This window comes from Gymnoscopelus microlampas (assembly GCF_963454915.1).
Source record: "Gymnoscopelus microlampas genome assembly, chromosome: 8".
NCBI lineage: Eukaryota > Metazoa > Chordata > Actinopteri > Myctophiformes > Myctophidae > Gymnoscopelus > Gymnoscopelus microlampas.
In genome coordinates this window covers 38,946,307-38,974,263 of record NC_139945.1, presented here as the reverse complement: position 1 = coordinate 38,974,263, position 27,957 = coordinate 38,946,307, and the positions used below count along the sequence as shown (strand labels likewise).

The 27,957-nt window shown below is 43.8% G+C and overlaps 1 protein-coding gene across 2 annotated transcripts; it reads left to right on the top strand.

Annotated features, from left to right (window-relative positions):
* On the top strand, positions 1 to 27,957 carry LOC311050903 (rho guanine nucleotide exchange factor 26-like). 2 transcript variants are annotated; one of them, XM_084065126.1, is made up of 15 exons: positions 1 to 260; positions 881 to 2,353; positions 2,655 to 2,706; positions 3,227 to 3,369; positions 5,775 to 5,831; positions 7,103 to 7,263; positions 9,580 to 9,732; positions 9,889 to 10,018; positions 10,803 to 10,877; positions 11,151 to 11,240; positions 12,166 to 12,320; positions 18,103 to 18,309; positions 25,183 to 25,253; positions 26,032 to 26,136; positions 27,560 to 27,957. In XM_084065126.1, exons 2-15 carry the CDS (start codon positions 935 to 937, stop codon positions 27,700 to 27,702), a joined length of 2,961 nt encoding a protein of 986 aa, XP_083921252.1. In that variant the 5' UTR covers positions 1 to 260; positions 881 to 934; the 3' UTR covers positions 27,703 to 27,957. The 2 variants fall into 2 exon arrangements, with proteins under 2 accessions (XP_083921252.1, XP_083921253.1); XM_084065127.1 differs by having other exon boundaries at positions 821 to 2,353.

Here is a 27,957-nt window from a genome sequence, read left to right as displayed (position 1 = left end):
GAGACCAGAGCAGACAGACAGCAGTTCAACTCCGCTGCCAAGTTGAATTCATTACACTTTAACTTTCAGCCAAAGAAAGCGCGTGCTCGGTTTACAACTTTTGTCGTAACGTTTACAACTTCTTACATATCTTTTTTTGTTTTGACTCAGCAGAAAGGAACAATTGGCTTTGTTTTTTTGTCGCGAAAAGTTTATCCGCAGCGCAGGTACAATAATCATGATCAGTCTAGCAGCTACTGCCAAACAACCATTGATTAAAGGTAAGTTGAATTCCTAAAGTCAAATAAAGAGGTGTTGCTTTAGTCCAATGGTTCTCAAACTTAACAATTTCCAAGGTCTCCCCTTAACTCTGACACTGTACAAACGGGTCCATTTGGTTCCATTTGTACACTCTCAGAGTTACAGACTTTTTTAAGGGTCCATTTAGAACCCCCTAAAGGAACCATGAGAGTTCCTGGAATCCACTTTGAGAACCATTGCTTTAATTAGTCAACTTATAGGTTACTGTGTTTTTTGTTGTTGTTATTGTGCTTTGGTATTATTAGGATCACTACCTAGGGGTACTAGGCTACCAAATAAGCTACAACAGAATTACGAGTCTGGCAACACTTGCTCTTTCTAAGGTAGCCTATTACATTTCAATATAAGTATTCCCCAATTTATTCAGCCAGTTACATCCTGAAGTTGAGTATCTTGGGTCAGCACTCTGCGTTAATCAGTAGCCTAAACTTTTGGACACTGCACTCACTCACTGTGAACACGGCTCTGGGGTTGGGTCATAACTTCTAAACGATGTCCCTGGCTTTGTTTACCTCCAAAGGTCATATCAGTTTTCCGCAGGGCTACCAATGTTTACGTTGTGATTTGTGGCTTTGGACAGGACTGCTTTGAGCAGCGACACAGAGAATAAGAGGCGACAGACAGCTGCAGAGCCATGGATGGCGGCAATGAAGTGGATCTGTCCAACAATAACATCACTCCGCTGTGGAAACGACGCACAGCCGTGAATGGGACTGGCCCGCGGGACTCCAGGAAGCCCAAACCGCGACCCCTCAGTTACCAGATAGATGGGGTTATGGTGACGGACTTCCCTGTGGAGGACAGGTGTTCCTTCACCCTGACCCAGCCCGCCGAGAGACTGATGGCCACACGAGTGAGTGGGCTGAAACACATTCTAAACAAACCTACCAAGAAGTCACGAGTGGTCCGCAGTATCAGTATTGGACATGTGTCCAATGAGCGCTTCCCCTTGTCCAGGTTCAGGACGGAGGATGCCAGGTCGGCATCGCTGGACAATAAGGTGTACAACGGAGGCTATGAGAAAGGGAGAGCCACTAACGGAGTCTCAACATGGCATGACCGACGTCTGCTGGACCACCAACAGAAACGCACGTCACTCGACTCCCGGAGAGACCAGATGGCTTTAGGAACGAGCTCTGAATCTGCTCCTCCAAAGGAGTCTTCCCCTGTCCTCTCTCTTCTCACTTCTAATAATAACTACAACCACAATCATCAGTACCTGCACAGCGATTCTTCTCCCCCTGGCAGCCGCACCCCCACACCCTCCCACAGTTCCACGTCTAGCATCCCCTCCCTGTCTTCCCTCAACTCCTCGGACCCCCCTACCCCGCGCTCGCCGTCCCCAGCGGACAGGTGGTCAGTGAGCCACAGACAGTCCTCGTCCTCGCTGGCCTCCACTCAGGATGCCTCTCCCTGCCCCTCCCTGACCCCGTCCATGTCCCCGTCCCCGTCTCCCTCCGTCGTTCTAAGCACTCACAGCCCGGTTGCCCTGAAGATGGGCACCCAGCAGCTGATTCCCAAAGGACTGGCCTCTGACTCTCGCCACAAGTCAGGAGGGCTGCTTGGGCTAGATCACTCAAAGCGGGCCTTGAAAGCCCTCAGCATGGTAGAGACGGGAGCATTCTTTTCTACGGGGGATTCTGGGGTATGTGGAGAGGGGACAGATGGTGAGGGTGACAGCCCAGGGACTCTACAGAGGGGGCTGAGAAGTACATCCTACAGGAGGGCAGTGGTTAGTGGGGTTGACCTGGAGGTCCCACCTGTTGACCCCAGGGCCCATCGGCTGTCCCAGCCTGCCCTCAAAGGGCTGCAAGAAGAAGGGAATAAACTAACATGCCCCACCAGCCCTGGCTCTGTCAAGCCTGCAGGTTCTGGTTCTGTCAAACCCAGTAGCACTTGCTCTGCTAAGCTTAGCAGCCCTAGCTCTGCCAAGCCTACAAGTCTCGGTTCTGCAAAACCCAGCACTCCTAGCCCTGCTAAGCCTACATGTCCTGGTACTGTCAAAGGCAGCAGCCCTAGCTCTGCTAAGTCTAGCAACCCTGGAAAGAACAAGGTTGGTACATTTGAAATAGGCACCAGAATGTTCAATAGCACAGATGTTCTGTTCTATACAGCATGCTGAAGCAGATTGGATTTGTTTACTGCATATTTTCATTATTTGTTAGGCAGATCGTGACAAAGTTTTAGTGTGAAAAATATAAAAAACTGTGTGTGTGTGTGTGTGTGTGTGTGTGTGTGTGTGTGTGTGTGTGTGTGTGATTGTATTTTAAGTAAGGTGTGTAATTGTGTATGTGTTTTATGTGCGGTTTGTGCCTCAGAAATAGCCAGTAGTTCCATTATTGTTTCTCTTTCAGAGTCCTGATAAGAAGAAAGTATTAACCAGTCAGCGCACGTTTGACAGTGAAGGTGAAAGATACGCCCTCTCTCTCAGCTACTCTCTTACACTTGTCCTTCCTTCATGTCTGCCTGTCTGTTTTTGTCTCCATACTTGATGCTCTCTGTCTGCCTCTCTTAACACCGTATTCTGACTACTCTCCCTTGCTGCCTAAATTTGCCACGCTTTCATGTTTTAGTCTGATATTTAGGGCGTGTGCTGGACTGCTGGTGGCTAACTGGATTATCTGTTCACCACATAATCACAATGTCCCCGGTAGTGTGCATTTCCCCTTCTGTTTCATGTCTCTATATGCGGTCCTGTCTTAATAAACTGCATGAAAGAAAAAATAGTCTTAACCACTTAAATTTAAATCCTATATACTCATTGTATATTCACAAATAGTGAAAATAGCCTGTCTACGCGCTCATTGTGAGCTTGTAGATTGGCTGTCTTCGCCGGATGGTCGCCTATTATGACATGCCCAGAATAAGGATGTTGGGTTCATGTGGTTTATAATCAAAAGCTCTCTGATATATGTGTGTTCCACAGAGGAGGAGCTGTATCAAAATTACCAGGAAAAGGCCTTGCACAATGACTCGGACGAGGATGCCGATTCTAGAGAGCCCAAACCGGATGAGCGCATCGTGGTGCAGTACCGGCCCATACGCATCTCTTGGGCCCAGCTTAGTGTGGTGAGCCAGCCATAGCATTAGCACTCTGCCACACAGAATGGATGTAGCAACTTCCGCCTCTTCCTTATCCACTTGTATCTCAGTACACCCAGTACACAGCTCTCTGGTTTGGAATGCCAGTGCTGTGAAGAATGCCGTCCTATCCGGTTTGGCAACAGCCCATTCCATCCTCCCTCTGTCTCTTTTTCTCTCTCTCTGTATCTCACTGTCCATGGTTGGGAGTGAAGGAGCAGAGTCTAGTCTGGGACTGAGACAGACAGTCAGACATACATTAAAAATACAGGAAGACTTCAGGCACAGCTGGGTACAAATCTAGTCTCTTTGCAAACTGAATATTCTTTAGAGTGAAAGAATGTTGTTGTTTACCAAGAGCAGCAGTCTGCTGGCTCTGTGTTGCATAATATACCGGTAGTTTAGGCTCAGAATGGAGTGATAGAATATAGAGCGGTAATTAACTAATGTAGTTTTCTACTTAGGAGTTCCTTTCCGCCTGCTGATGCTCAGTCTTATCTGGGGTTGCTGTCGAGGGCAAGTTCGGGACGAGAGATAGGAGAACAGAGCGACCGTGACGAGACAGCAACGTTGAGTTGCCAAATTCCAGGGGCAGAGAACTGGAGGATGACACAAATAAAGTGGAAATTGGCTTGAAAATGTATAACATTCGGGGAATGTCTTAGGGCATCTTTGTTTCCCTTGTGTCTGGCTGTCTCAGCAAGGCACCGCAGGGAACACAGAACAGTGGGCACCAGCAGACATTACTGAGCGAGGGGAGCTGCTCTTTCTAAAGACCACTTCTGTAGTCGATTACCACTTTCTGACTTTTTTTTTCTTTCTGCAGCTGTTGACACTCCTATGCTTGGCCAGTAAATGATGTAACTGTATGGTTGGGGTTCATAACCATTTTTATAGTTTCACAGGAAATTTCCTCACAGAAGATAGGCTTTACTGGAATCGGATTCGGATTGAATACAATAATTGCATGTGAAAGGGATACGAATGCAGTGGAGAGCCAGATGTACAGGGTGTCATAGTCCTTGCCTTTGCCTTTCAAAACGGTCTCATACACACAATATTAAGCTAATCGTGCAGCCCTAACACACACACACACACACACACACACACACACACACACACACACACACACACACACACACACACACACTGACCCTCCCTTCTGTTTCGCTGGCACCTGATAGGGACTTACTTTTCTGTTGACTAGGTTTCGCTTTTGACTACACGCTGTGTCCCAGAGATATCTGGTTTCCAGTAACTGTTGTGCCTGCATAGGAAGTGATGGCAGTCATTCTGGTTGGCTTCTTGAAAAATTAAATCGTACACATTCTCGTGGATAGCTCGTTGTTCTGTTTTCAGGAATTGGTCTTGGAACAATTTTGGCAAATGAACTGGTGAGATAGAAAACAAGTGGAAGAGACCTGGAGAGCTGTTTAGTGTGTACCCTGTCTTGTTTGCTCTCAGTGTTTGCAAAGGGCTGCAGGGCAGAGATACTAATGAAGCAGTATCGCTTCCTTGTGCCCCCCTTATGGGTGTGTGGGGGGGTGGGTCAGTCTTATGGTGTTGGCTTGGTGGAAGAGTGGAGGATTGTTCTTCTCAAGGTAAAGGTGGAGGGATTCCATCGTGGTCAGATTCTTGGAATTTAAAAATGCTGAACCATTTAATAAACTTTATTTATTTTAATTTTGTATCACTGAGTGATACTTCCCTGATAGAAGAGAAGAAAAAACAAACCATTAATTACATTTATTTTAGTCAGCAAAAATGTGTGTGTCGCTGTGTGACACAGAGAGCTTTCTGAAACTGCATCAAAATCTGACTCTGGATTTACTTCCAGCAGCCAGCTGTGGTAATAAGGATGAGAAAGCGTATTTATGAATGAGATGGAATTTGTTATTGTAGAGTGCAAATTTCCACTCTATCGAATCATTCACACATATTTTCTCCCTTGCAAACCATATGTTTTTTGACAAACCATTCAGTCGAACCAAAAAAACTAGAGATTTCACCTACGTTGTATATTATTGTGGTAATACATACCGATTTACAAAAGCCCTACACTATTTCTGTGTATACCCTCCCACCCTTTTCTCTGTTTTTCTGTATGAAGGTCTTTCCTCTCCTCCCCTTTTTGTCTAAAGAGGCTTAGTGGAGCTCTAGTTCAGTTCCTTGAGTTTGGTATGAGAAGTGCTCCTTTGTTAGTGTGGGACACACACACACACACACACACACACACACACACACACACACACACACACACACACACACACACGTCACTCTTCTTATATAAAGCAGCATGTTAAAACAGGACCCTCGGTTCTTAATAGATGTACTCTGTGTCTCCTTGTCCTCTAAACCACATCATCACATTAATTTCTGCATTTTCTGTTCAGGTGAAGAAAAGTGGTCTGGCTGACAAATTGAGTCAAGAGGACCGCAAAAGACAAGAGGTGGGAATCTGGACACACACACACACACACACACACACAACACACAACACACAACACACAACACACAACACACACACACACACACACACACACACACACACACACACACACACACACAGAGTGAAGCATCTCGAGGTGATAAAGTAGTATATGACCATCCTTTTGGTTGCTGTAAACTCCACCAGACCAGTAAACAAAGCCCTTAAAGGCCATGAGCAGCAAACAACATGCTCATTAGACATAGTAAAATCCTCAGTGTTAACTCTGAGAGAGAGAGAATGAAGTCTCAGAATGAAATGAACTCAGTTGATTTTACTGTGCAGGTGCATGATGTGCAGTCAATCACAGTGATAAAAGAAAAAGCTTGGAGGCAAATGGGATTGCTTAACACCATGAATGTATACTGTAGCCAGTGGTGGAAAGTAACTAAGTACATTTACTTAAGTACTGTACTTAAGTACAATATTGAGGTATTTGTACTTTACTTGAGTATTTCCAATTTCCAATACTTCTACTTCTACTCCACTACATCTCAGAGGCAAATATTGTACTTTTACTCCACTACAATTATTTGAAAACTTTAGTTACTAGTTACTTTTCAGATATCAATTATTACATTATAAAACATACATAAACCACTTTAGCCATATTTTATACATAGGCTATTTGAAAATAGCCGATCTGCAAGCTCACAACACATCGCTTCGTAACGCGTTGTGAGCTTGTTGTGATCTGCTATTTTCAAACATTTAGTACTTTTACTTTTGGTACATTGAGTACATTTTGATGCAGACTTTTACTTGTAACAGAGTATTTCTATATTGCAGTATTGATACTTTTACTTAAGTAAAGAATTTAAGTATTTTTTCCACCACTGACTGTAGCATACAGGTATGTCAAGCATGGTAATGATGGAGAGTAAGATAAAAAATAGAAATCCGCACACTGTGCAAAAGGCTTTATTATAGATTAACGTTTCAACAGACAGTCTTCTTTAGGATGAAAGATGGAGAGTAGACCAGCCTATTGAGTCATGACCTTGTCAGGTGACGGAAGCACAGGACGTCATGAATGGAATATGTAAAGAAGCTGCATGGTGGGAGAAGATAATGACCACCCACATACACACTCTGAAGTCTCATTTATACTTTGTTTATTTATAATTTAGCAGATTCTTGGCAGGTGACGTTGGCATGGTATACATTTCACTGTACTCTCTTGCTTTTCTCCTTTTTGCGGTCTCACTCTTTTGTCTCACTCCCCCCCGCTAGGCCATTTTTGAAGTCATCTCCTCAGAGCACTCCTACCTACACAGTCTGGAGATCCTAATCCGAATGTTCAAGGACTCTGTGGAGCTCAGCGACGCCATGACCAAGACCGAACGCCACCACCTCTTCTCCAACATCACAGACGTCAGCGAGGCCAGCAAGAAGTATGTGTGTGTGTGTGTGTGTGTGTGTGTGTGTCTGCGTTTATGTGTAAGAAAGTGCATGTCCTGTAGCTTCTGGTGACATGCAATTCACAGAGCTGTCACCTTCATGTCTGGAAGCACATGTTAGGTTTATACACTATGTCTTGGGATTGTATTAGCAGCAGTGCAGTGCTGTTAGTGTTACATTGTCTAGATTTGTAAAAAAAGTCTTGGTTTTATCATGCCTGCATATTTCCTAGGCTGTACCACTGGTCACATGTGGGCTGATGTTTGCGTTTCTGCTGGGCTGTGTAATGTTTCTGCTAATGAGTGACTGTTGATTCAACTGTACTTGGTGTGTGTGTGTGTGTGTGTGTGTGTGTGTGTGTGTGTGTGTGTGTGTGTGTGTGTGTGTGTGTGTGTGTGTGTGTGTGTGTGTGTGTGTGTGTGTGTGTGTGTGTGTGTGTGTGTTTTCCTGTCCATGTGTAAACACTCATTGTTTTTGATGATGAGACCATTCTTTGAGCTTGACGCGCTTACCCCTCTCTGAATTGTTTTCGGAGGTAATTGAAGTGGTATTTTCTTGGTGGAGGGTGAGGTCACCGTTGGACTGCACTGGTGATGGACACAGTGAGCCAGGCGAGAAACCAGGGGCAAATGTAGAAAAAAAAGAACATATACATTATATCCATGCATTGTGAGTCATCATGAAATAGTTTTATGTGTGTGTGTGCACGACACATGTGTCCTTTTCATAATTGCCGGCTCATTGGCTTGGTCAGTTAGTCATTAGTTTCCAAGGATCTTATAAACACACATGCATGAGAGAACATGAAAGTCCATGTCTCGGAACATGCTCTCCTAGTGCTGAAAGCTGTTGACTGAATGTTTTGAGCCTATAGTAAATGGCTCTACATTGTGACACCATTGATACATTAAAAGTGTTCTGTGAGGCTCGGACTCATTTTTATCAAGTTCACTTTGACCAAAATGATGTCCTGTATCATTGTGCATGCAGGACCAGGACCATGCAACGGTTCTTTAACATTTGGGAACTCCTCTCCAACAACTGCTGTGACATCCCCCCCCATGCCACTGTCTATTGTACCTTACCCCGCATTGGCTCATACTGCCTGAATCACCCGCTAATGTTAAGTCATCATTTCAAGAGCTCAACTGATGCCAGACTTTTGAGTCAATAGAAGGATGGCTCAGTCAGTAGCACTGGTTCAACAGGATGTTTGACTTTCATCACATGGTTAGAAGCATTGGATTCAGCTCCTCAGACTAAACAGCAAAAACTCCTCTCTGGCTGCAGGCTGCAGACTCCGGTGTGTGTGCCGGCGGCCCAGGCGGGGGGTGATCATTTTATAATGCCAGGTGGTTTGCTTGATCAGGTTTCACTGACAGCCTCAGGGTTTATCATACTTGATTCACAATCACATTCACAGCGCGCTTTACTACTGGAGGGGCAGAAAGTCACAGGGAGAATGTTCTCCTCAGGGCTGACATACTTAGTCCTCCATATTATCTGACTTCAACCAACCATTCTTCCCTTTACCAGCCTTGACCTCTCCTCCCTTCTTCATTCCATCACCCCCCTGTTATGATTCCTCTTCCCTTGCTGTTATTGGGGTCAGTCAGTGTGCCCCCAGGTGGAGTGTGTGTGTCTGTGTGTGTGTGCTGCCATCATGGGGGCTTGTGACATCTTTAGGAAGATCAAAGTTCAGAGGCTATGGGGTCATATGTGTGCACAAGGTCACGTCAGGAGAAGAATGTACATGTGACATACTGTTACCTAGAAATAGATGCCGGGGTCATGACTTATGATCTGTGTGTGTTTCTGTGTGTGCACACACGCGCTGTGTGTTCCCGCTCAGTGCATGAGATGGGTTCTAGAGTAGAGTGGCTCTACAGATGAGCTCAAACGATCTTCCATCTGGTCAAGGTCAGCTTCCTGTGCCTGTGTCAGAGCTTCCTGTTTGTCACCTTGGAACATAACGACACACACTCACTTGCGGCGTGGCTGGAATGGCGTGCCATTAAATGAGCCATCTGTCTGTGTGCAGGAAGAGGAAAGCCTTTGTGTTACACGTTAATGGCTGCTCCCTTCTATTTTAGGCCGGCCGAGGAGTTCCTCTTCTGTGATCTTATAGCGGGGGGTTAGGAGAAACATGTTTGACACTACGCTTCCTGACTTTGTGTCTGTCCATGTATCCTACCTTTATTTTCCTATTGTGGGATGATGAAAGCGGTCCGGTGCTTTTGACTCGATGTGTTTTCCATGTATCTCTGACATACTAACCCTGTTTCTGCCACCACTCTGTCGCCACCCAGGTTCTTTAATGAGTTGGAAGACAGACACCAGCAGAACATAGTGATCGATGACATCAGCGACATCGTCTTCAAACATGCTCAGGCCAACTTTGATCCTTACGTCACCTACTGCTCCAATGAGGTCTACCAGCAGAGAACCCTGCAAAGGCTAGTGTGAGTGACCATGCACGTTTGCCCTTATTATATCCCCCAGTGATATGTTATCAGTGACTGATAACACAGATACACTGTGAACTGTTCTGATCCTTTGAACCAGAATTCTTTTCCAACCAATGAATCACTCCCCCCCTCCCCCCCCACCCACTGCAGGTCTAAGAGCGCAGTGTTTAAAGAGGTTCTGACCAGGATAGAAGGCCACCCTGACTGCAAGAACCTCCCCATGATCTCCTTCCTTATCCTTCCCATGCAGAGGATCACACGGCTGCCGCTACTCATGGACGTGAGTACACAGATTCACGCCAGCAGCACACACACAGCCCAAGATTTTGACTCTGTGGACTTTCACCCTTGCGCAACAATTACTATAGAATTTGATGACTTATATTGCTCTCCAATCTGTTGTGATTTTTTTCTTTTAGCTTTCATTGCGCTGGCTTTCGCTTTCCCCCCTAAATCCCCTTTCCTCTCCAAGCCTATTACACTTGGGAGACAATTTGGCATCCTTTGTTGTTGAACACTTCCTCCAAAAAGGCCGTCTGCACATTTTGTTCCCTTACGATCAATCAATTGCCTAACATCCCTGACCTAGAAAAAGTTGCTTTTACTTTAGTTTATCCCTCCATTTTCCATGATAGATCTGCATCCCCTTTCCTTCCCCGTTTATCACTCTCCTTTTTCCTCTGATTCCCTCTAGCACATTTGGCCTCTCTAACCCTTCTCGCTCCTGCTCTTCCTTTCCTTGCTTTCATCCCTCTCCATTCTCGTGCTCTGTCAGAGGCTCCCCGGGGACTCTGGTTTGTAAAGCTTGTAGACTGTCTCGGAGGCTTTGTGGACCCTGAGAAAGTTTTAGATTTCTTCTCTTCTTCCCACCACTTCATTTAGGCTCCAATAATATCGGAGCCTAAATTATGTTATCAGGATTTTGATAACGTCAAGGCGTGTTGAGCCCTGAAATTCCATGTGTTCACATTGTTGAAGGTTTTGCCGTGCAAATGTACCAACATGATTCTTTTAGGGTGGAATATCAACATACCCGACCTGTCCCCTTGTGCCCTCTCTTGCAGACTATTTGCCAGAAGACACCAAAAGACTCTCCTCGATATGAGGAATGTAAGAAGGCATTACAAGCAATCAGCAAGGTTAGTGACTCGGAAATCAGTTAGGGTTGAACTTAAGATGTTCATACACACTGACAGATGGGATGGTTAAAATGTAGAAACACAAAGAAATGTGTGTGTGTGTGTGTGTGTGTGTCTGTGTGTGTGTGTGTGTGTGTGTGTGTGTGTGTGTGTCTGTGTGTGTGTGTGTGTGTGTGTGTGTGTGTGTGTGTGTGTGTGTGTGTGTGTGTGTGTGTGTGTGTGTGTGTGTGTGTGTGTGTGTGTGTGTGTGTGTGCGTGCGTGCGTGTGTGTAGGTGGTAAGGAAGTGTAATGAAGGAGCTCGCACCATGGAGAGAACAGAGATGATGTACACCATCAACTCTCAGCTGGAATTCAAGATCAAGGTAAGGATGCAGCGTGAAGAATACACCACACTGGAAAATGCGATAAAAAGCAATGGCTGTACTTGGGTTCACTTTGCACACACACACACACACACACACACACACACACACACACACACACACACACACACACACACACACACACACACACACACACACACACACACACACACACACACACACACACACACACACACACACACACACACACACACACACACACACACACACAGACTCTGTTGTTCCCAAGCTGTTTCCCATGCATTCTTTTTGAAACATACATATTCATTCTTGTTAGCAATTGGCATGGGCATGCTAACAGGTGTCTGTAATGACTATGTGAAATACAGACATGGAGTGTTTTATTTCATACAACCATGCACAAACACATGTACAACATAACAAATGTAGAAGAACATATATGCAGCATGGTCACACGTATGTGCACATACAGACTGTGTGTGTGTGTGTGTGTGGGAGAGAGCAGTGTGGGAAAAACCTCTTGGCACATTTGGAATTAACAGATGTCTAGTGATCATGTCCTCAAACTGCATAGCCAGCTGTTCATGCACTCGTGCAGGCAGCCATACACACAGCTGAACAGAGCACCAAACCTAGATAAATGGTAAAAGGTTAGATGCATTTGTATAGCACCTTTATCCAACACTGTGCATTATATTCACCCATTCACACACACATTCACTCACCGATGGCAGAGGAAACCATGCAAGGCAACAACCTGCTCATCGGGAGCAGTCAGGGGTTCAGTGTCTTGCTCAAGGACACTTTAACACTATGGTGTGTGATTGATTTATATCCTACATGTAGCTTACCACATACCATGTACATGTTTTTTTCCCCAGCTTTTGTCATTCTGATCTAATCTTCCTTTACTCTCTCTCACTTTACTGCCCCCTGCCCCCAGGCTTTCCCTCTGGTCTCGTCCTCCAGGTGGATGGTGAAGAGAGGCGAGCTCACAGCTTTAGGGGAGGAGAATGGCATTTTCTCCAAAAGGGTGTCGCGACAACAAGTCTATTTCTTCCTCTTCAACGACGTCCTCATCGTCACCAGGAAGAAGAGGTGAGCCTATATCACTACTGGCAACTACATTCACTCAGCAGCAATTCACTACTAGCCTAGTGAGAGATCACGGCCAGCTGTGTGTGTGTGTGTGTGTGTGTGTGTGTGTGTGTTTGTGTGTGTGTGTGTGTGTGTGTGTGTGTGTACACGCACGTATGCACACAATTATGTCGTGGTAAGAACTATTAAGGTCTTGGTTTGGTGGCTTTCACATAATTCACCTGTTCTGACACGTTCATAGCGAGTGTTGGTTTCTATTGTGTGTGTGTAGGTGTGTGAATTACTTCTGGCCAAGTACAGCTTGTGTCATATTGTCTCCATTTACCCTTGGTTTTGGACTGGTCCTGGGAAAAAAAGTGGTTGTTTAGACAGACACCGTGAAATGAGTGAGACCCTTGCAACATATGAACCGACAAGAAAACACAAAACGCGTCATTTCACAGACATAGCGTGAAGGTTTTGTTGAACTGTGAGGTAATGTGAGTACTTTTCAACACGGTAGTCTCACGCACAGGTGTGTGACTGTTGAACAGGTGCACTTACAAGCCAAGGCCTTGGACTGATTCCACCTGAACCTGCTCCAGCATTGCCTATTGATTCTATGGTTGTCTTCATTGATTCGTTGTTTGTACTAGTGCAGCGTCTGCTGTTTGGAATGCATGCCCGGTTGCCCGTATGGAGGGGCCGGTTCTGGAGAACCATTCATGAGATACTAGACAGCCAGACAGACATAGATTCCTGGAATTCATAGATGGATGGTAGTAGAGCTTTGCACATGTGCTGTCATATGTGTGGGCTGAGTGGAGCTGTTCATTGCCAGCCCTGTCAGAATGAGTTTATCCCCCACGTTTTGCACAGTTTCTTGCAACCTTAAGAAGTAAGCCCCCTTGACATACTGGTTTTCGTTTGTGAGTGGCGTGCACACGTGTGTCTATTTTCGCCATTAAGAACAAGGGGAAAAAAAAGTTCCCCTCCATCTCCCACACAGTGCCTGGAACTGATTGTCCCGCTACTCGCTACTCAGAATTCCTAAGAATCATAAAAAAACATTCCATATGATATTTTTCTGGGAATCTGACACGCAACAGCAGGCTCCAGCAGTGTGCGGTGTCCGTCGCGTGTTTGTAAGAGGGATTGTGGATAGGGAGTGCTCCGGAATCGGAGTGTGTATGTCTGCGTGCTGTATGCTTGAGAATGGGAGAAGCTGTTATAATATTGGTTTGTTCTGTGAGGGAAAGGAAGTCCTGCTGTGGCACGCTACTCTGCTGCACTGCACTCCATCTGCAGGAACCAAAACCAAAACACTCCAGGGGTACATGAGGCTATAGTATAGAGCAGGTTGGGCAAGCACAGGTCGTAGAATGCATAATTGTTCTCTCCCTTGGCATTTCGAGTTGAGCAGTTAAAGCCACTTTGCAGCTAACCCCACATGGCTGCCAAAAGCAACATAATAGCTCAGTGGGATTCTATGTCCCATTTGTATTTACATGTTAGGCATTTAGCTGAGCGACTTACGAGTGGAACAACTGAATGAGCTTAAATCTCTAATCTCTGTAAGAGCCCAAAACCACAGCGCACAGACAATAGATATAAACATTCCTGAGTTTGTAGAACTGTGTGTCCTACTGTAAGTGATTATGTCTCTGAATAGCCCAAGCAAAAAGCAAGAACAATGCAGGAAAAAAGTTTTCTTGCTTTATTCCACGGCAGAAAAGTACCTTTAACCACACTGCCTGGTCTGTTAGAGGTTCAAGAGAGTGGAATTATCTTATATACTACAATTAGGAAAGGGTGTATGCCCAAAGCGCTTCTCCTAGCAGACCAACTGTCCAATTGCCTCCAAACTTGGCACAAAAATCTGTCATGGGTCTGGCCTTTAAACCAGTTAAATTTGGTACTTTCAGGTTTGTCATTGTTCAGTATACATTACCGTAATATAGACTTTTGCCTCACAGTTCAATAAATCAAAACTCTCAAAAATAAAAGTTATTACATTATTTTGTTCTATTTTTCCATGCCTCAGGAAAGGCGACTGACATCAGTAAGGCTGAATAGCTGAAACATCTGTCACCTTTCCTGAGGCATGGACAAATAATACAAAGACATTGACTTTTATTTCTGAGTGCGGACCTCCTCATTTTTGAGTGGTGCCGAAGGCAACCACTCCTATACATGACTTTGTCCGTGTGTCCGTATGTATGTATGTATGTATGTATGTCTGTCCACAAACATTGACGACAACATCAATACGGGGGTCAATACGGGGCTCATCAAAGGCACCACTCACTTCACACAGGGTGTGATTTTTGATTTATTGAACAGTTTCTTTGGACAACGCACCACAGTGGCCAGAGCGTGATGGTAATCGAGATAAGTTTCCCCCATAGTTTGGCCACTACGGCACCCAGAGCTATTGAGGTAGAAAGAGTTGTGCCATCTGCGTTCACGCCATCGGCCCACAAACGTAGTATTTCTGATCGTTATTTCTGCGAAAGCTTCTGAAATGTCCAAGTGGGCCCTGATCCCGCAAAAGGTTGACAACCACTGTTCTATATGTACTGTTAATGTCACTAGTATTTCTACTGCTTTCAACATGTTCAGATTTTTTTAACTGCATTTCCTGTTTAGCTTGCTTTTGATGTGATTTAGGAAGCCTTTGTGACCAAAGTGGTTTAGGGACTACAATAGCTTCTACTAATTCTGCCGGTCCGCGGCCAAATACATATACATTTGGGCTCAGCTTGGTTAGTGTCCTGTGAGAATAGGCTCCAGTGTCTCACGGCAGGACAATGTGCTGCAGAGCTCTGGCACTCTGGAACACTTATATAACACTGACTACACCAGCTGGCCCCCCTCTCTCATCTTTACCCCGCCCCCCCCCCCCCCCCCCCTTTTCCTCCTGTCTGATACTACTGGGCCTCACATCCAACCACTGTTATTGTTGAGGATGTGTGGAACAGTTTCCATCTCTCTCTCTCTCTCTCTCTCTCTCTCTCCCCCTCACTTTCTGTATTTCTTCTTTTTCTATATCACTCCCTTTCTATTCCTGTCTCTGCTAACTGTGTGTGGTTTTATCCCATTGATTTCTAATTAGCCCAATGTCACAGCACTTGCGTAACACTCTGTCTCTGTCTCTGTCTCTGTCTCTGTCTCTCTCTCTCTCTGTCTCTGTCTCTGTCTCTGTCTCTGTCTCTGTCTCTCTCTCTCTCTCTCTCTGTCTCTTTCTCTCTCTCTCTCTCTCTCTCTCCCTCCGTGTTGTCTTTGACTTCTCTTCCCCTCATTTGTAAATTGTAACCCCATTAATCGTGTGTCCTGGTAATTTGTGCGTCAATTATCTGAGTGGCATCTTGACATTCTCATTTCAACATTGCCATTCTGCACCAGGACATTGTGCAGAATGTGCACTAATAACCTGTGTGTATGTGTGTGTGCATGCTCGCCTGTGCCACTGTGCATGTCTTCGACTTGATCAACCTCTGGGATTCCACTTTTCATCAGAAAAAAAACATTTCCCTCCATAAAGTTAACCCATTTAGACCTGAGTACGATTTTAAAAACGTCTTCTATTTTCTATTCAAGAAATTAAAGAAAATTACTGTTGCTATATACATAGCAACATGCTTTCCCGGTTTTAAAGGTATAACAACGTATAGGCTTTCCCAGTCTAAGCTTTCTTTCTTTCATAATTTCTCCAAAGGGGGAGAGAGTGTGTGTGTGTTGTATAACTGATTGTACAGTAGATCATATTTATCTTAGGTCATGATGACGTGTGACAGATGCCTGTGTTATCACTGACAGCTGTGTAGTTCTCAAACCCACCACGTTTGTGTGTTTTCTACGGAGAACACCGTAGATGTCCTCCTGTGCCTCATTCGTCTTCTCTTCAATGTTTTTTCTCCCTAATTCTCTGGGAAACATCTCATTTTCATACCTTCGCTATTCAATGTAATCCAGACCCCCCCCCCCCCCACACACACCCACACACACACACACACACACACACACACACCACCACCACACCCACACACATCCCACATGTAGAATCTCCACCCGTGCCATTCCACAGTGTAATGTAAATGGCATTCCAGACATTTTGGCTGTACAAGCCTGAAATGCTTGGCCCCCGAAAACTAATCTGACACTCAGTCCGAGAAGCCATGAGCCCCAGCTGTTTTCCTTTTGTGGCATAAAAGGAGACATACTTGAAGTTTGAAATGTCATGATGTGCGTGAGCGAAGCCTCTGTTGCAAGGAAGTGTTGTTTATGTTATGTTTTATTCCTCATTTCAATTGGTTCTCTCCCATCCAAAACTAATAAGCTTTAGGAATGGAGACCGGCTGAGTGAGTGAGAGAATCGTGTAACAGTAAACAGTATTTATATTCCCTTGTTTTTCTTGTTCTTTTTGTTTATCTTTTGTACATATTATGCTGCAATTGTTAAACAAATGCACAGTCTAAAAAACTGTCAAATCTTTGAATAGATATATATATTTTTTTATTTTAAGCCAACATTTTTAACTAAAATCTTTGCTTCTGGGGGGTCCCTGGAACAATATATTTTGAGGGCCAAATACATATCATTTTGGGGGTCCTTGACATGAAAGAAGTTTGAGGTCTACTGAAATGATAGCAACATAATTTCTTTAAAAACAACTGTTAGGATTTAGAAGACATTTGTAGAATCCCCCAGAATCAAAGATTTGAGTTAAATGTTCACTTAAAAAAGATATATACAGTATATATTCAAAGATTTGCACAAATTGTCAAGATTTATGACAAGATAAAATAGCCCAAAGAAATCTTAAAATGACACACAGATAGGTTCCCTCTGCTCTGTCTTCTCCCTCTTCCTGTCCATTCACCTTTTCACCTCCACTCCCCCAACCTGTGTGTGTGATTTATCACATTCTGTATATTGTTTCTCTAGACCTCTCCTGTTCCATGGCATTTGATTGGTTAAGGACAGTAAAACATTACGTTTTAGTTATCTGAAATAGAAGTAAAAGACTCGACCTTTAGGGGAAAAGTTTAACTAATTGAAATTATATTGAAACTGTTTTTAGATTTTTGTTTTTCAGAAGTCATCAAATGTGTCAATACAGCAAGCAGGGGGATGCATGTTAATTGGGTGCATGTGTTAATTGAGCCCAGGATGTCTACATGACTGTGAGACAACGGTGAACAACAAAATAATAAAAACAAAAATAGAAAACTCAAAACTAAAACTAGCAAAGTCACCAATGACTCACACTGAAACTAAACTGAATTGAAAACAAAGATGAAAGAATAACCTTGGGGCGGCTGTGTGCGTGTGTAGTGAGAGAGCATGCCATGTGCTGGCTCACAGGAAGCTAGTTCATGTCCAGCAGTCTCTTTTTGCCTGACTGCTGTTCTGGACTCCTGAATGACATAACACAGGTAGGTTTCAGCTATCATGAAGGGGGGCCACATGGAATGAATACTCTCTCTCTCTCTCTCTCTTTCTCAGTACAGCAAAGAATTAGAGGACTCATGGGAGTTTTTATTATGCATTCCAGATGTCTCCAGCTAACGGGAATAACTATTGGGTGGAGGATCATGTTAAAATGGTGCTTATGGGAAATGTAGGTCAAGCATTAAGGTAACAGCCATTGTGGACCAGTGGCTATTTGGAGACCAAATCTGCATGTCTCGCAAGTTCCTCTTTTTACTCTTTGTAGTGAGACTAATGGTTGTTGTTTGACCATGATAGCTGGAATACACTGCATTTAATCTTATCTAGCCTCCCTTCCCTTTTTCCCAGTGAAGACAGCTATACGGTGATAGACTACGCCTTGAGGGACCAGATCTGGGTGGGTCCTTGCCAGCCGGAGGATCTCTGCCTGTCACCAATCAGAACTACTGCCAGCATGCTGAGCTCACGACAGCCTGGCACCAACCACCTCTTCCGCCTGGGTTTCCGCAGCAACCACTCTGGAGAAGTGCTGATGATCCTGGGGGTGGAACTGATGTGAGTGTTTTGTTTTGTTTTGTCTGCGACTTTCCTGTGTTTTAGTCTTTCTTTTCTTTTCTTTTCTTTTCTTTTCTTTTCTTTTCTTTTCTTTTTTTTTTTTTTCTTTTCTTTTTTTTTCTTTTCTTTTCTTTTCTTTTCTTGTAAGTTCAAATACAGATCAAAGTTTTCGTTTGGTTCACTTTAAAATATGACACCAACTTGTCTCTTTAAACCACGCTAATGAGGTTGAAAGGTTGAAGCTGTATGATATAGGAGACATATGTAAGTTATGATGTTTGTCACCACAATGGGTTTGTTTGATTGGGCGTCTCCACAGTGCAGGAATCTCCCCTAAGGCACAAGAACACTCTGTTTAAAGTCGCCTGGCATATGCTGAAGGTTGTAGCAGGGTGTAAATGATTACTTGCACATATGAGATAGAAATTAAATCCGCTTGTGCTTTACTTCCTTGACGTTCAGGCCATAATGTTGGTGAGGTCAGGTCACATCAACAATCATCTACAGATTATGTAACCCACAGAAATAAACAGATCTGTCTTTTTATTAGACTCAATGCAGGGTGTGTTTGTTTGTTTATAAACTCGTGTGCATCCACACACACACATACACGTCGTACACGCACAGCTTTGTGCTGTAACTACACAGCGAAATCCTCAGTGTTAATTTAATCACATGGAGCCTAGCGTCCCTATTCTGGGGCAAACAACAGTAGAGAGGGGGGGGAGCCTAGTATAGACTCCTGGGGGACTCCGTACAATGAAGTATATAGCATTTAAGTGGTTAACTATGCAATTATCTGTTCATTTTTACACTCTCAAGAGTTAAATGAACACTGATGATTTTACTGTGTATTTGCTGTGGTTCAAGACGGCTTTTGTTATGAAGTGTTTTCACACGCAGGGCCTGTTCCTCCTCATTCCTTTTAAGGATGGAGAACCTCCCTCAGTGTGCTCATTACTAAAGGGCAATGGCCGCCGGCTATGCAGCACAGTAACCCTACCCTCACAAACCACAACAATGTTGAGCGTGTCTCAACTTTTTGTCGGCTCTGAAGTCGCCACGAGATCTTAATTATATCTTTTATTATATCTTAATTATATCCTCCGTATGATGTGGCATCTATCTCTTGGAGCTTCTCCGTAGAAAGAATGCAGGGAGCATATTGATTTTCGTAATCGGGGCTTCTGATGTGAGTCAGACAGAGTGTTGCATAGGGGGAAACTGGGGGAAACAAGTGAGGTAATTATGTTATGTGTGACTCATACAGGCTTCCCACTGAGCCACAGATACTGAGGATGTGGGGGGGGGGGGGGGGGTCGCTTCCAACTGTCCCTACTGTACAAGTGTGTTTGTTGTCCTGGAAAGTCCCTCGACCCCCAGAAAGCGTGGGTTTGGGGCCCCTGGCTAAGGGGTGTGTGTGTGTGTGTGTGTGTGTGTGTGTGTGTGTGTGTGTGTGTGTGTGTGTGTGTGTGTGTGTGTGTGTGTGTGTGTGTGTGTGTGTATCTGTTTAGTGGCACTAAGCACCTCACTGTATTGCTGACTGAATGAGTTGACAAAAGGACTCCCTGGCTACCGTCCATTGTTATATAGCGGTTGCTAGGCATTGTTACAGTGGTTGCCTAGCACCGGACCATTGTCGAGCAGGCTCGTTCCCACGACTGTCCCCACTTTCTCCCTCTCCGCTTCCCCTTTTATCACTGTCCCATCGTGCCCCATCGTGTCTCCTCTGTTACACCGTGATCAGTATTGTCTTCTCAATAGCCGTGGCATAACTTCCCTCTTCCTCCGGCCATTCATCCCAGATGACTGGTCTAACCTAACATGACATGTGCAAGTGGCATTACATTATCCAACGTCGACCCCTTTCATCCATCAGCGCTAATGACACGAAGCAGACAGAGAGAGGATGTTTAGAGTAGAGCCCCAGATGCTATTTTTGGAAAACTTTTGAAATATTTTGCCTATAATTACATGCTCAAAATAGCGATGCCAAATCGTTTGTATCTATTTGGAAGAGTATTAAGAGACCAGTCCCAAATATTGCCACAATAGACAAGAAAAGGAGCGCTGTTGAAGACTGTGCAGCATTTGCGGCTCAAACGTGAAATTCCACACATTCTGACAGGAGGCGGGGCTCCGCTGTTCTTTGCAGAGCTGAACTTTATTGACTTTGTGGTTTCCCCGTATTTATTGGTGGTTGGCTGCCTTCAGCTCGTCCCCCTGCTGTATTGTACTTGTCTGTACCTACCTCGGGCCGAGGGTCCAGGCTGTATAGGCGGCGGTAGGTCTGTGTGTTGCTATCTGGGAAGTTAAACTGCAGTAGACCGCTGGTTTGGCATCGACCACAACAGTGACATAATAAGCCAGACAAACAGACAACTGGAATGGGACTGGCACAACGATGCCTCTGTTCTGTGGCCCAGACAGCCTGTTTAACATTGTTTTGTTTTGTTCTTTGGTCTGTCTTATGCATCCGGGTTCCTTTCCTGTGGTGTGTGTCCTCTATTTTGGGGCATATTCATGTGTGTGTGTGTGTGTGTGTGTGTGTGTGTGTGTGTGTGTGTGTGTGTGTGTGTGTGTGTGTGTGTGTGTGTGTGTGTGTGTGTGTGTGTGTGTGTGCATGCGTGTGAGCGGGTCTGTCAGAGCAGTGTAACAAAGAGTTTCTGAATAACAAAAACAGCAGGACTTACGAACACACACAGACAGAGGACTAAACAAAGGCCAGTCTGAAGGTACTGGCCTTAATAGAGGGTGTGTGTGTGTGTGTGTGTGTGTGTGTGTGTGTGTGTGTGTGTGGGCGCGCCTATGGTGTGCGCGTGTGCGTGCCAATGTCCCGACAACTAGGGAACAAGTAGAATTCAATAAATAGACATTGTGAGGACAACTTTCATGGTCCTCACAAGAGAATTGGTTGTTTTATGGTTAAAAAATATTTGGGGAGGAAGGCTTACAATTAGGAAACTATTCAGGTTAGGATTAGGCATTTAAAGGCTACGTTTAGGCGTATGGCTTGGTGTTTTGTTTTGTACTTAGTTGTGTGCTGGTGTCGCGCACCGTGAATACCAGATCTACAAGCCGTAACACGCTGTGAGCTTGTAGATCTATTTTACATCCGCATACAAGTATATCTCAGGCTTTAGGGTGAGGATCAGACATGGCAAAAAGAGAAAAAAACGCATTTATACAATTGATGTCCTCGCAAGTATAGTAAGACAAACTGTGCGTTTCTTCCTGCTGAGTGCTGACCCTGTTGTTGTTGACCTGAGACAGTCAACAGTGCTTCTCTATTAGGAGAACAGTGCAGCCACAGAAGTCTGCTTCAAAACAACTGTGGGTCAGAGCCATGCACTGCAGCCCTGCTTACATAACAGCCAAGCTTCTCCTCCTCTGTTGGACACACACACACTGCTGTGGCATTTCATTCAGCTTCATCACAAAAACAAAAGTACGTCTGCTTTCATTTACGATAGAGGAGAAACTGTCTGCTTTCATTTATGATAAAAGGAGAAACTGTCTGCTTTCATTTATGATAAAGGAGAAACTTGATGGAAATCTCTCCCTCTTTCAACCTGCCTGAGATTGTGCCTTGTTTTTTTTTTATGAGAAATGAGGTGGTCTGTCACAATTATTACATAATCGTCTAATCGCAATTATTTGAGATAATAGCAATTATTTTGTCTTAATCGCCATAATCGTTTACACATTTAAAAATGTTCATATATATTTTCAAACATTTTCAATAGTGGAATAGTGGAAATAGCAGATCTACAAACTCACAACGCGTCGTGAGCTTGTAGATCGGCTATTTCCACTATCGTGACAGCCCTAGAAATGAGTTACTCTACTCTTGGCTACACAGTAAAATCCACATTGTTCATTGATCAGTCTGTAACAATTGAGAGTTACAAATGTATCCAGATGGACTGGGGATCTTACTGTGTAGTCACTATGGTCTGTGTGTAAAAACAGAGTGGAGTGTTTTCGTCTCTCGTAGTGGGAATTCTGCGGGAGTAATGGTTAAGTGTGTAAAGGAAGGAAGGAGGAACGTGGTTGAGAGTAAACAAACAAGACGGGGGAAACAGGGGAGCTATGGAGGGGAGGGGAGGAACTGATGAAAAACATCAGTCTGTTAGTGATTTGGAGTTGGCAGTGGAGGGAGAGACAGAAAGACAATGTCATCACCCTCTCTATGGCTGTGTAAAAGAGCCTCACATTGCAGCCAGGCCTCCCCTCTCACATGCTCTCAGAAGAGGTGAAATAGGAACCTTTGACAATAGAGCTTGAATAGAATTATGATGCATGGACCCCTTCTGTTCAGAGGGATGAATGGGCAGAAAGAGGAGGCTGAATAGCCAGGTCCTGTACAGACACATATCCATCTGTAGGAGAGGGAGTTTGCGCTTATACACTGTGTGCGCGCGCGCACACACACACACACACACACACACACACACACACACACACACACACACACACACACACACACACACACACACACACACACACACACACACACACACACACACACACACACACACACACACATAGCTTGAGGGCTGTTTTTACCTGTACTCACTTAGTATGTGTCTCCCACTACACACATAGCCATTAGCCCCCCCATTAGCCATTTGTGTGTGTGTGTGTGTGTGTGTGTGTGTGTGTGTGTGTGTGTGGGCGCGATACAGCACACACAATGTACTGTATGTGTTTGCATGTGTGTCTGGCTGTCAAGGACAACTGCAGACTGCTGCCTTTCCCACGTTTAAGCGGTTTCGATGAAAAGCTGTGTTCTCCTGTAGTCATGGAGAGGAGATAGGCATACATTACTTGAACATACTGTAAGCAAACCATTTCTCGTACTGTGAATGAATGAATCCGTATGTTTGTTATTCCATGTGTTAATGGTCTTACTATAAGAGAAATAATGATCTGAAATGGCTGTCGAATCACTTAACAATACTCATAAAAGCCACAAAGAAATATGCCAGATTGTTGCAGAGCTGAGGAACCTGCCATCAATTCAATAGGTGACCTTTGCACAGGGAGGAAAGGCTGTAAACTCAAATGATTGCTCAGCTCCACAAGAGGTCATAGTCTTACTTTGAGTATCAGTATCACACACACTTAATTTAGAGGCCATCGGTATCACACGCACTTGATTTAGAGGCCAACGGTATCACACACACTTGATTTAGAGGCCAACGGTATCACACACACTTGATTTAGAGGCCAACGGTATCACACGCACTTGATTTAGAGGCCAACGGTATCACACGCACTTGATTTAGAGGCCACCACAGTGAATTGTCACAAGGTATCGGTATTTGTTTTGTTTTTAATGCTGTGCTGTCTAAATAAAGTGCAGGTTCAAGTGTATAATGGTGCTGAGAGTTACAGTTGCCTGATGTCCTAGACTGGCCGCTAACTACAGTGCCATGCAATAACCTGGCCAACACTGGGTACCAATATAGATAAATGTATATATAAACAGACAGTACTCACATATATATATATATATATATATATATATATATATATATATATATATATATATATATATATTTCCCCTTTCTGTCTTTTCACCCCTTTTTCTCTCTTCTTCATTGTTCTCTCTGAAATATATATCTCCTCTTCCCTCAGTCAGATCAGTGGACAGGTGAAAATGAAAGGTAGAGTTACCTGGAATCTGACCTGTATGTCTCCACCCATTCTCTCTCTCACACACAAACACACACACACGATTGTGCGCGTGAGAGAGCAAAAGCAAAAGCAGGTCTGTCCCTTATGAGAATTGGCCTTTGTTTCTGGTTCTGCAGAATGCTCTCCGATTCAAAACACACCTCTGTTCTCTCACGTACTGTGGACAGACAGGAGGGACAGGAGGCCAGAACTCAATCCACCCATTCTCAGTGCACAGTGCACGGTTTCATGATTGTGTTCATGTGTGCCGTGGTGGAAAAGTAACTTAAGTACATTTACTCAAGTACTGTACTTTAGTTCAATTTTGAGCTACTTCCAGTACTTTTACTTCTACTCCACTATATCTCAGAGGCAAATATTTTACTCCAATACAATTATTTGAAAACTGTAGTTACACTTACAAGTTACTTTAGTGACTTATATTATTATAAAACATACATTAACCACTTAAGCCCTATTTTATACTAAGGCTATTATAATAGCCGATCAACAAGCGCTGTGACCCGTTGTGATCGGATGCGTTTTTCTTGTTGTTTTTATGTTATATATATGTGTGTAATCTCTGCATCATTGTAAATGAGGGTCTCCCTCAATGATCTCTCTGAGAATCTTGAATAAAGGTTGAACGATTTTTTTTTTATCGAAAAACAAAGTAAAAACAAACAGAGTACTTTTACTTTGGTACTGTATTTGATGCAAACTAACTGATGCAAATACTTTTGTACTTGAGTACAATTTGAATACATTACTTTTACTTGTAACTGAGTACTTTCATATCGTGATATTACTACTTTTATCTAAGAAAAGAATCTTGAGTACTTCTTCTACCGCTGCATGTGTGCGAGTGAGCGTGCGTGAGTTTTTACTTGTGATGTAGTTCTTGTTGCCAGACTGCTCTTCTTCAGTTCTGAAAGGCCTTTGTGTTTATGTTCACACAGAACAGTCGTGACTCGTGACTGGGCATTTGTAAAGCCACTAAAACAAAGTCAATAGAATTAGACTGGTTCAGACAGGGGGAGGAGGGAAATTAAGAACGTATAATGAGGAAACATGGTGGGAGAGATGTCACTGTAGGTCAATAAAGCCTCTCGGCATCTGTTCATACTGTAACCGTTCCAATACTTCAAAGGTGTAACCAAGTGTGAAATGTGTTCCAATATCTGTGTGTAGGAATGAGCGTGCTCGATGGATCAGCGCCCTGGGTCAGAGCAACAATGACAAGAAAAACCAGGACAGAACTAGTGAGAGAACACACACACACACACACACACACACACACACACACACACACACACACACACACACACACACACACACACACACACACACACACACACACACACACACACACACACACACACACACACACACCATTCACTTCACAAAGCTTTCTAACTTGCAGTAATTGTAGCCTACAGCACCACCTTGTGGTGGTTTCACTAAAGTGCCCTTGATCTATTTTATACAGTAATAAAAATAAAAGTTTACATTTCACCCAAATACTCAGTTGTGTAAAGTAACTAAGTACATGTACTCAAGTGCTGTACTTAAGTACAATTTTGAGGTATTTTTTACTTTACTGGAGCGTTTCCAATTTTCAGTGCTTTTACTTCTACGCCACTACATCTCGGAGGCAAATAAAATAATGTACTTTTACTTTTTTATAGTATATACTTATATTATATTATAAACATTCATTAACCACTTTAGCCCTATTTTATACATAGGCCATTTGAAAATAGCCGATCTACAAGCTCACTACGCGTCGCATCGCGGCGTGTTGGGAGCTTGTGGATCTGCTATTTTCAAACATTTTAGTACTTTTACTTTTGGTACTTTAAGTACATTTTGATACCTATACTTTTAATTGTAAATTTTGAATTCCGGACTTTTACTTGTACCAGAGTTTTTCTATATTGCAGTATTGATACTTTTACCTAAGTAAAATATCGGCGTACTTTTGCCACCTCTGCAAATAAGGTCCCTTTCAAAGTGATTTTCTTCTTGTGTGTCCTATAGACGCCATGCAGGTGGAAGTGACCAGGACATACACAGCCAAGCAGCCTGATGAGTTGTCCCTGCAGGTGGCTGACGTGGTTCTTGTGTCAGAGACAGTAGAAGATGGTATGCTGTCAACGCACTTTGCCTTCCCGCCTCTTTCCGCTGTGTTCTTTTACCATGTTCATCCACATTCTTGTCTTACTGTATAATGGAGTCTGTTGTTCAGACATGAACCTGATACCCTTTTGGAGAAGTGAATGCTTGTGTGTGTACAGTAGGGATGAGCGCAGATTGTCGAATAGTCTGTGCCTACTAATCATTTACTAAATACTAGTTGTTTAAACTATTATTTATTATCATAATAATGTTATTGCAAAACACGCTTTTATTCTGCGATAAGACAGGAATTTTGACCCACAGCAGTCACAGATCTCCTTCAACATCCAGCAGTATAATATGGTGGCTGCCTCGCGGGTAATTTTATGGGTAAAATGGGTAAATTCACCAGCATGGTATGGCCGCCATTTCCAAATGACTTATATGTCACAGTAACTGTTTCCGATGATGCCTTATAGATCGACATGTGCTCGGTTTGGGCTTTTTACTGAGTGTTCCCTTAATTTTAGACTAGTGGTTTACTCGGTTACAAAAACGTTGTGTAAATGTTCAGTGAAATGAGTTGCTGTGCACATCCCTAATACACACACACACACACACACACACACACACACACACACACACACACACACACACACACACACACACACACACACACACACACACACACAATTCAATTCAAAGGGCTTTATTGGCATGAGAAAACATACGTTTACATTGCCAAAGCAAAAAGCACAATACAGCAATACAAACAAAAAAAAAAAAAAAATGTACATTTGAAAGTCAGAATCTTCAATAGGTCAATTTCTTTCTATGTACCAAGATCACTGGGTGCAGGTATAGTGCAGGAATATACACAATGATTAGTCTTTAGGGTGGTTGTGTTCCGTTCGATATCCTTCTCCTATCACAGCAACTCACGAATCTTGCTGCTGTGTTTGCACATTGTTGTACTTCGCCCAGCAGATATGGGAGTTTTTTGTCATTGGTCATGTTTTCAAAATCTCTGTGTGTGGTTGTAATCTGTGGGAAGTATGTGTCTCTGATGTCTTGGTACAATGGACAGACGGTTAGGAAGTGTAGCTCGGTTTCCACTTGTGTGCAGTGGGTGCATAGTCTGTCTTCTCTCGGGATACAGGTCTGCCTGTGACGACCTTTCTCGATCGCAAGACTGTGCTCACTGAGTCTGTACCTAGTTAAGATTTTTCTTAACAGAGAGACAAACAGACGTAGGTCACATCCCTGTATGTGTCCTTGAGTCCTTGGCAACTGCATGTCTTTCATGTTGAAAGGGTAGTGGAAGAACAAACGGCATAGATTTACACACACACACACACACACACACACACACACACACACACACACACACACACACACACACACACAGATAGCTCTTTTCACTGTTCTAATATGAGCTCTCCTCTCTCAGGCTGGTACGAAGGTGAGAGACTACGTGACGGGGAGAGAGGATGGTTCCTGTCGGAATGTGCCCAACCCATCACGTGCCAGGCCACCATCGAGCGCAACATGCAGAGGATGGACCGCCTCCAGGGTGTAGAGACCAACGTGTGATCCCAACAAGATTGGCTTAAAACACTTAAAACATTCACCGGTAGACTTTGGCTTAAAACACTTAAAACATTCACCGGTAGACTTTCTCTTAAAACATACACCAGCGGACTAACCCTTTAAGACCGGGAACGCGTTTTCAGATTTCTTTGGCTATTCAACAAATAGCAGATATACAAGCACCATGCTATGAGCTTGTAGATCTGGTATTTTTTTGAAAAATCGTCAAAATTTGTGGAAATCTTTGAATATACTATA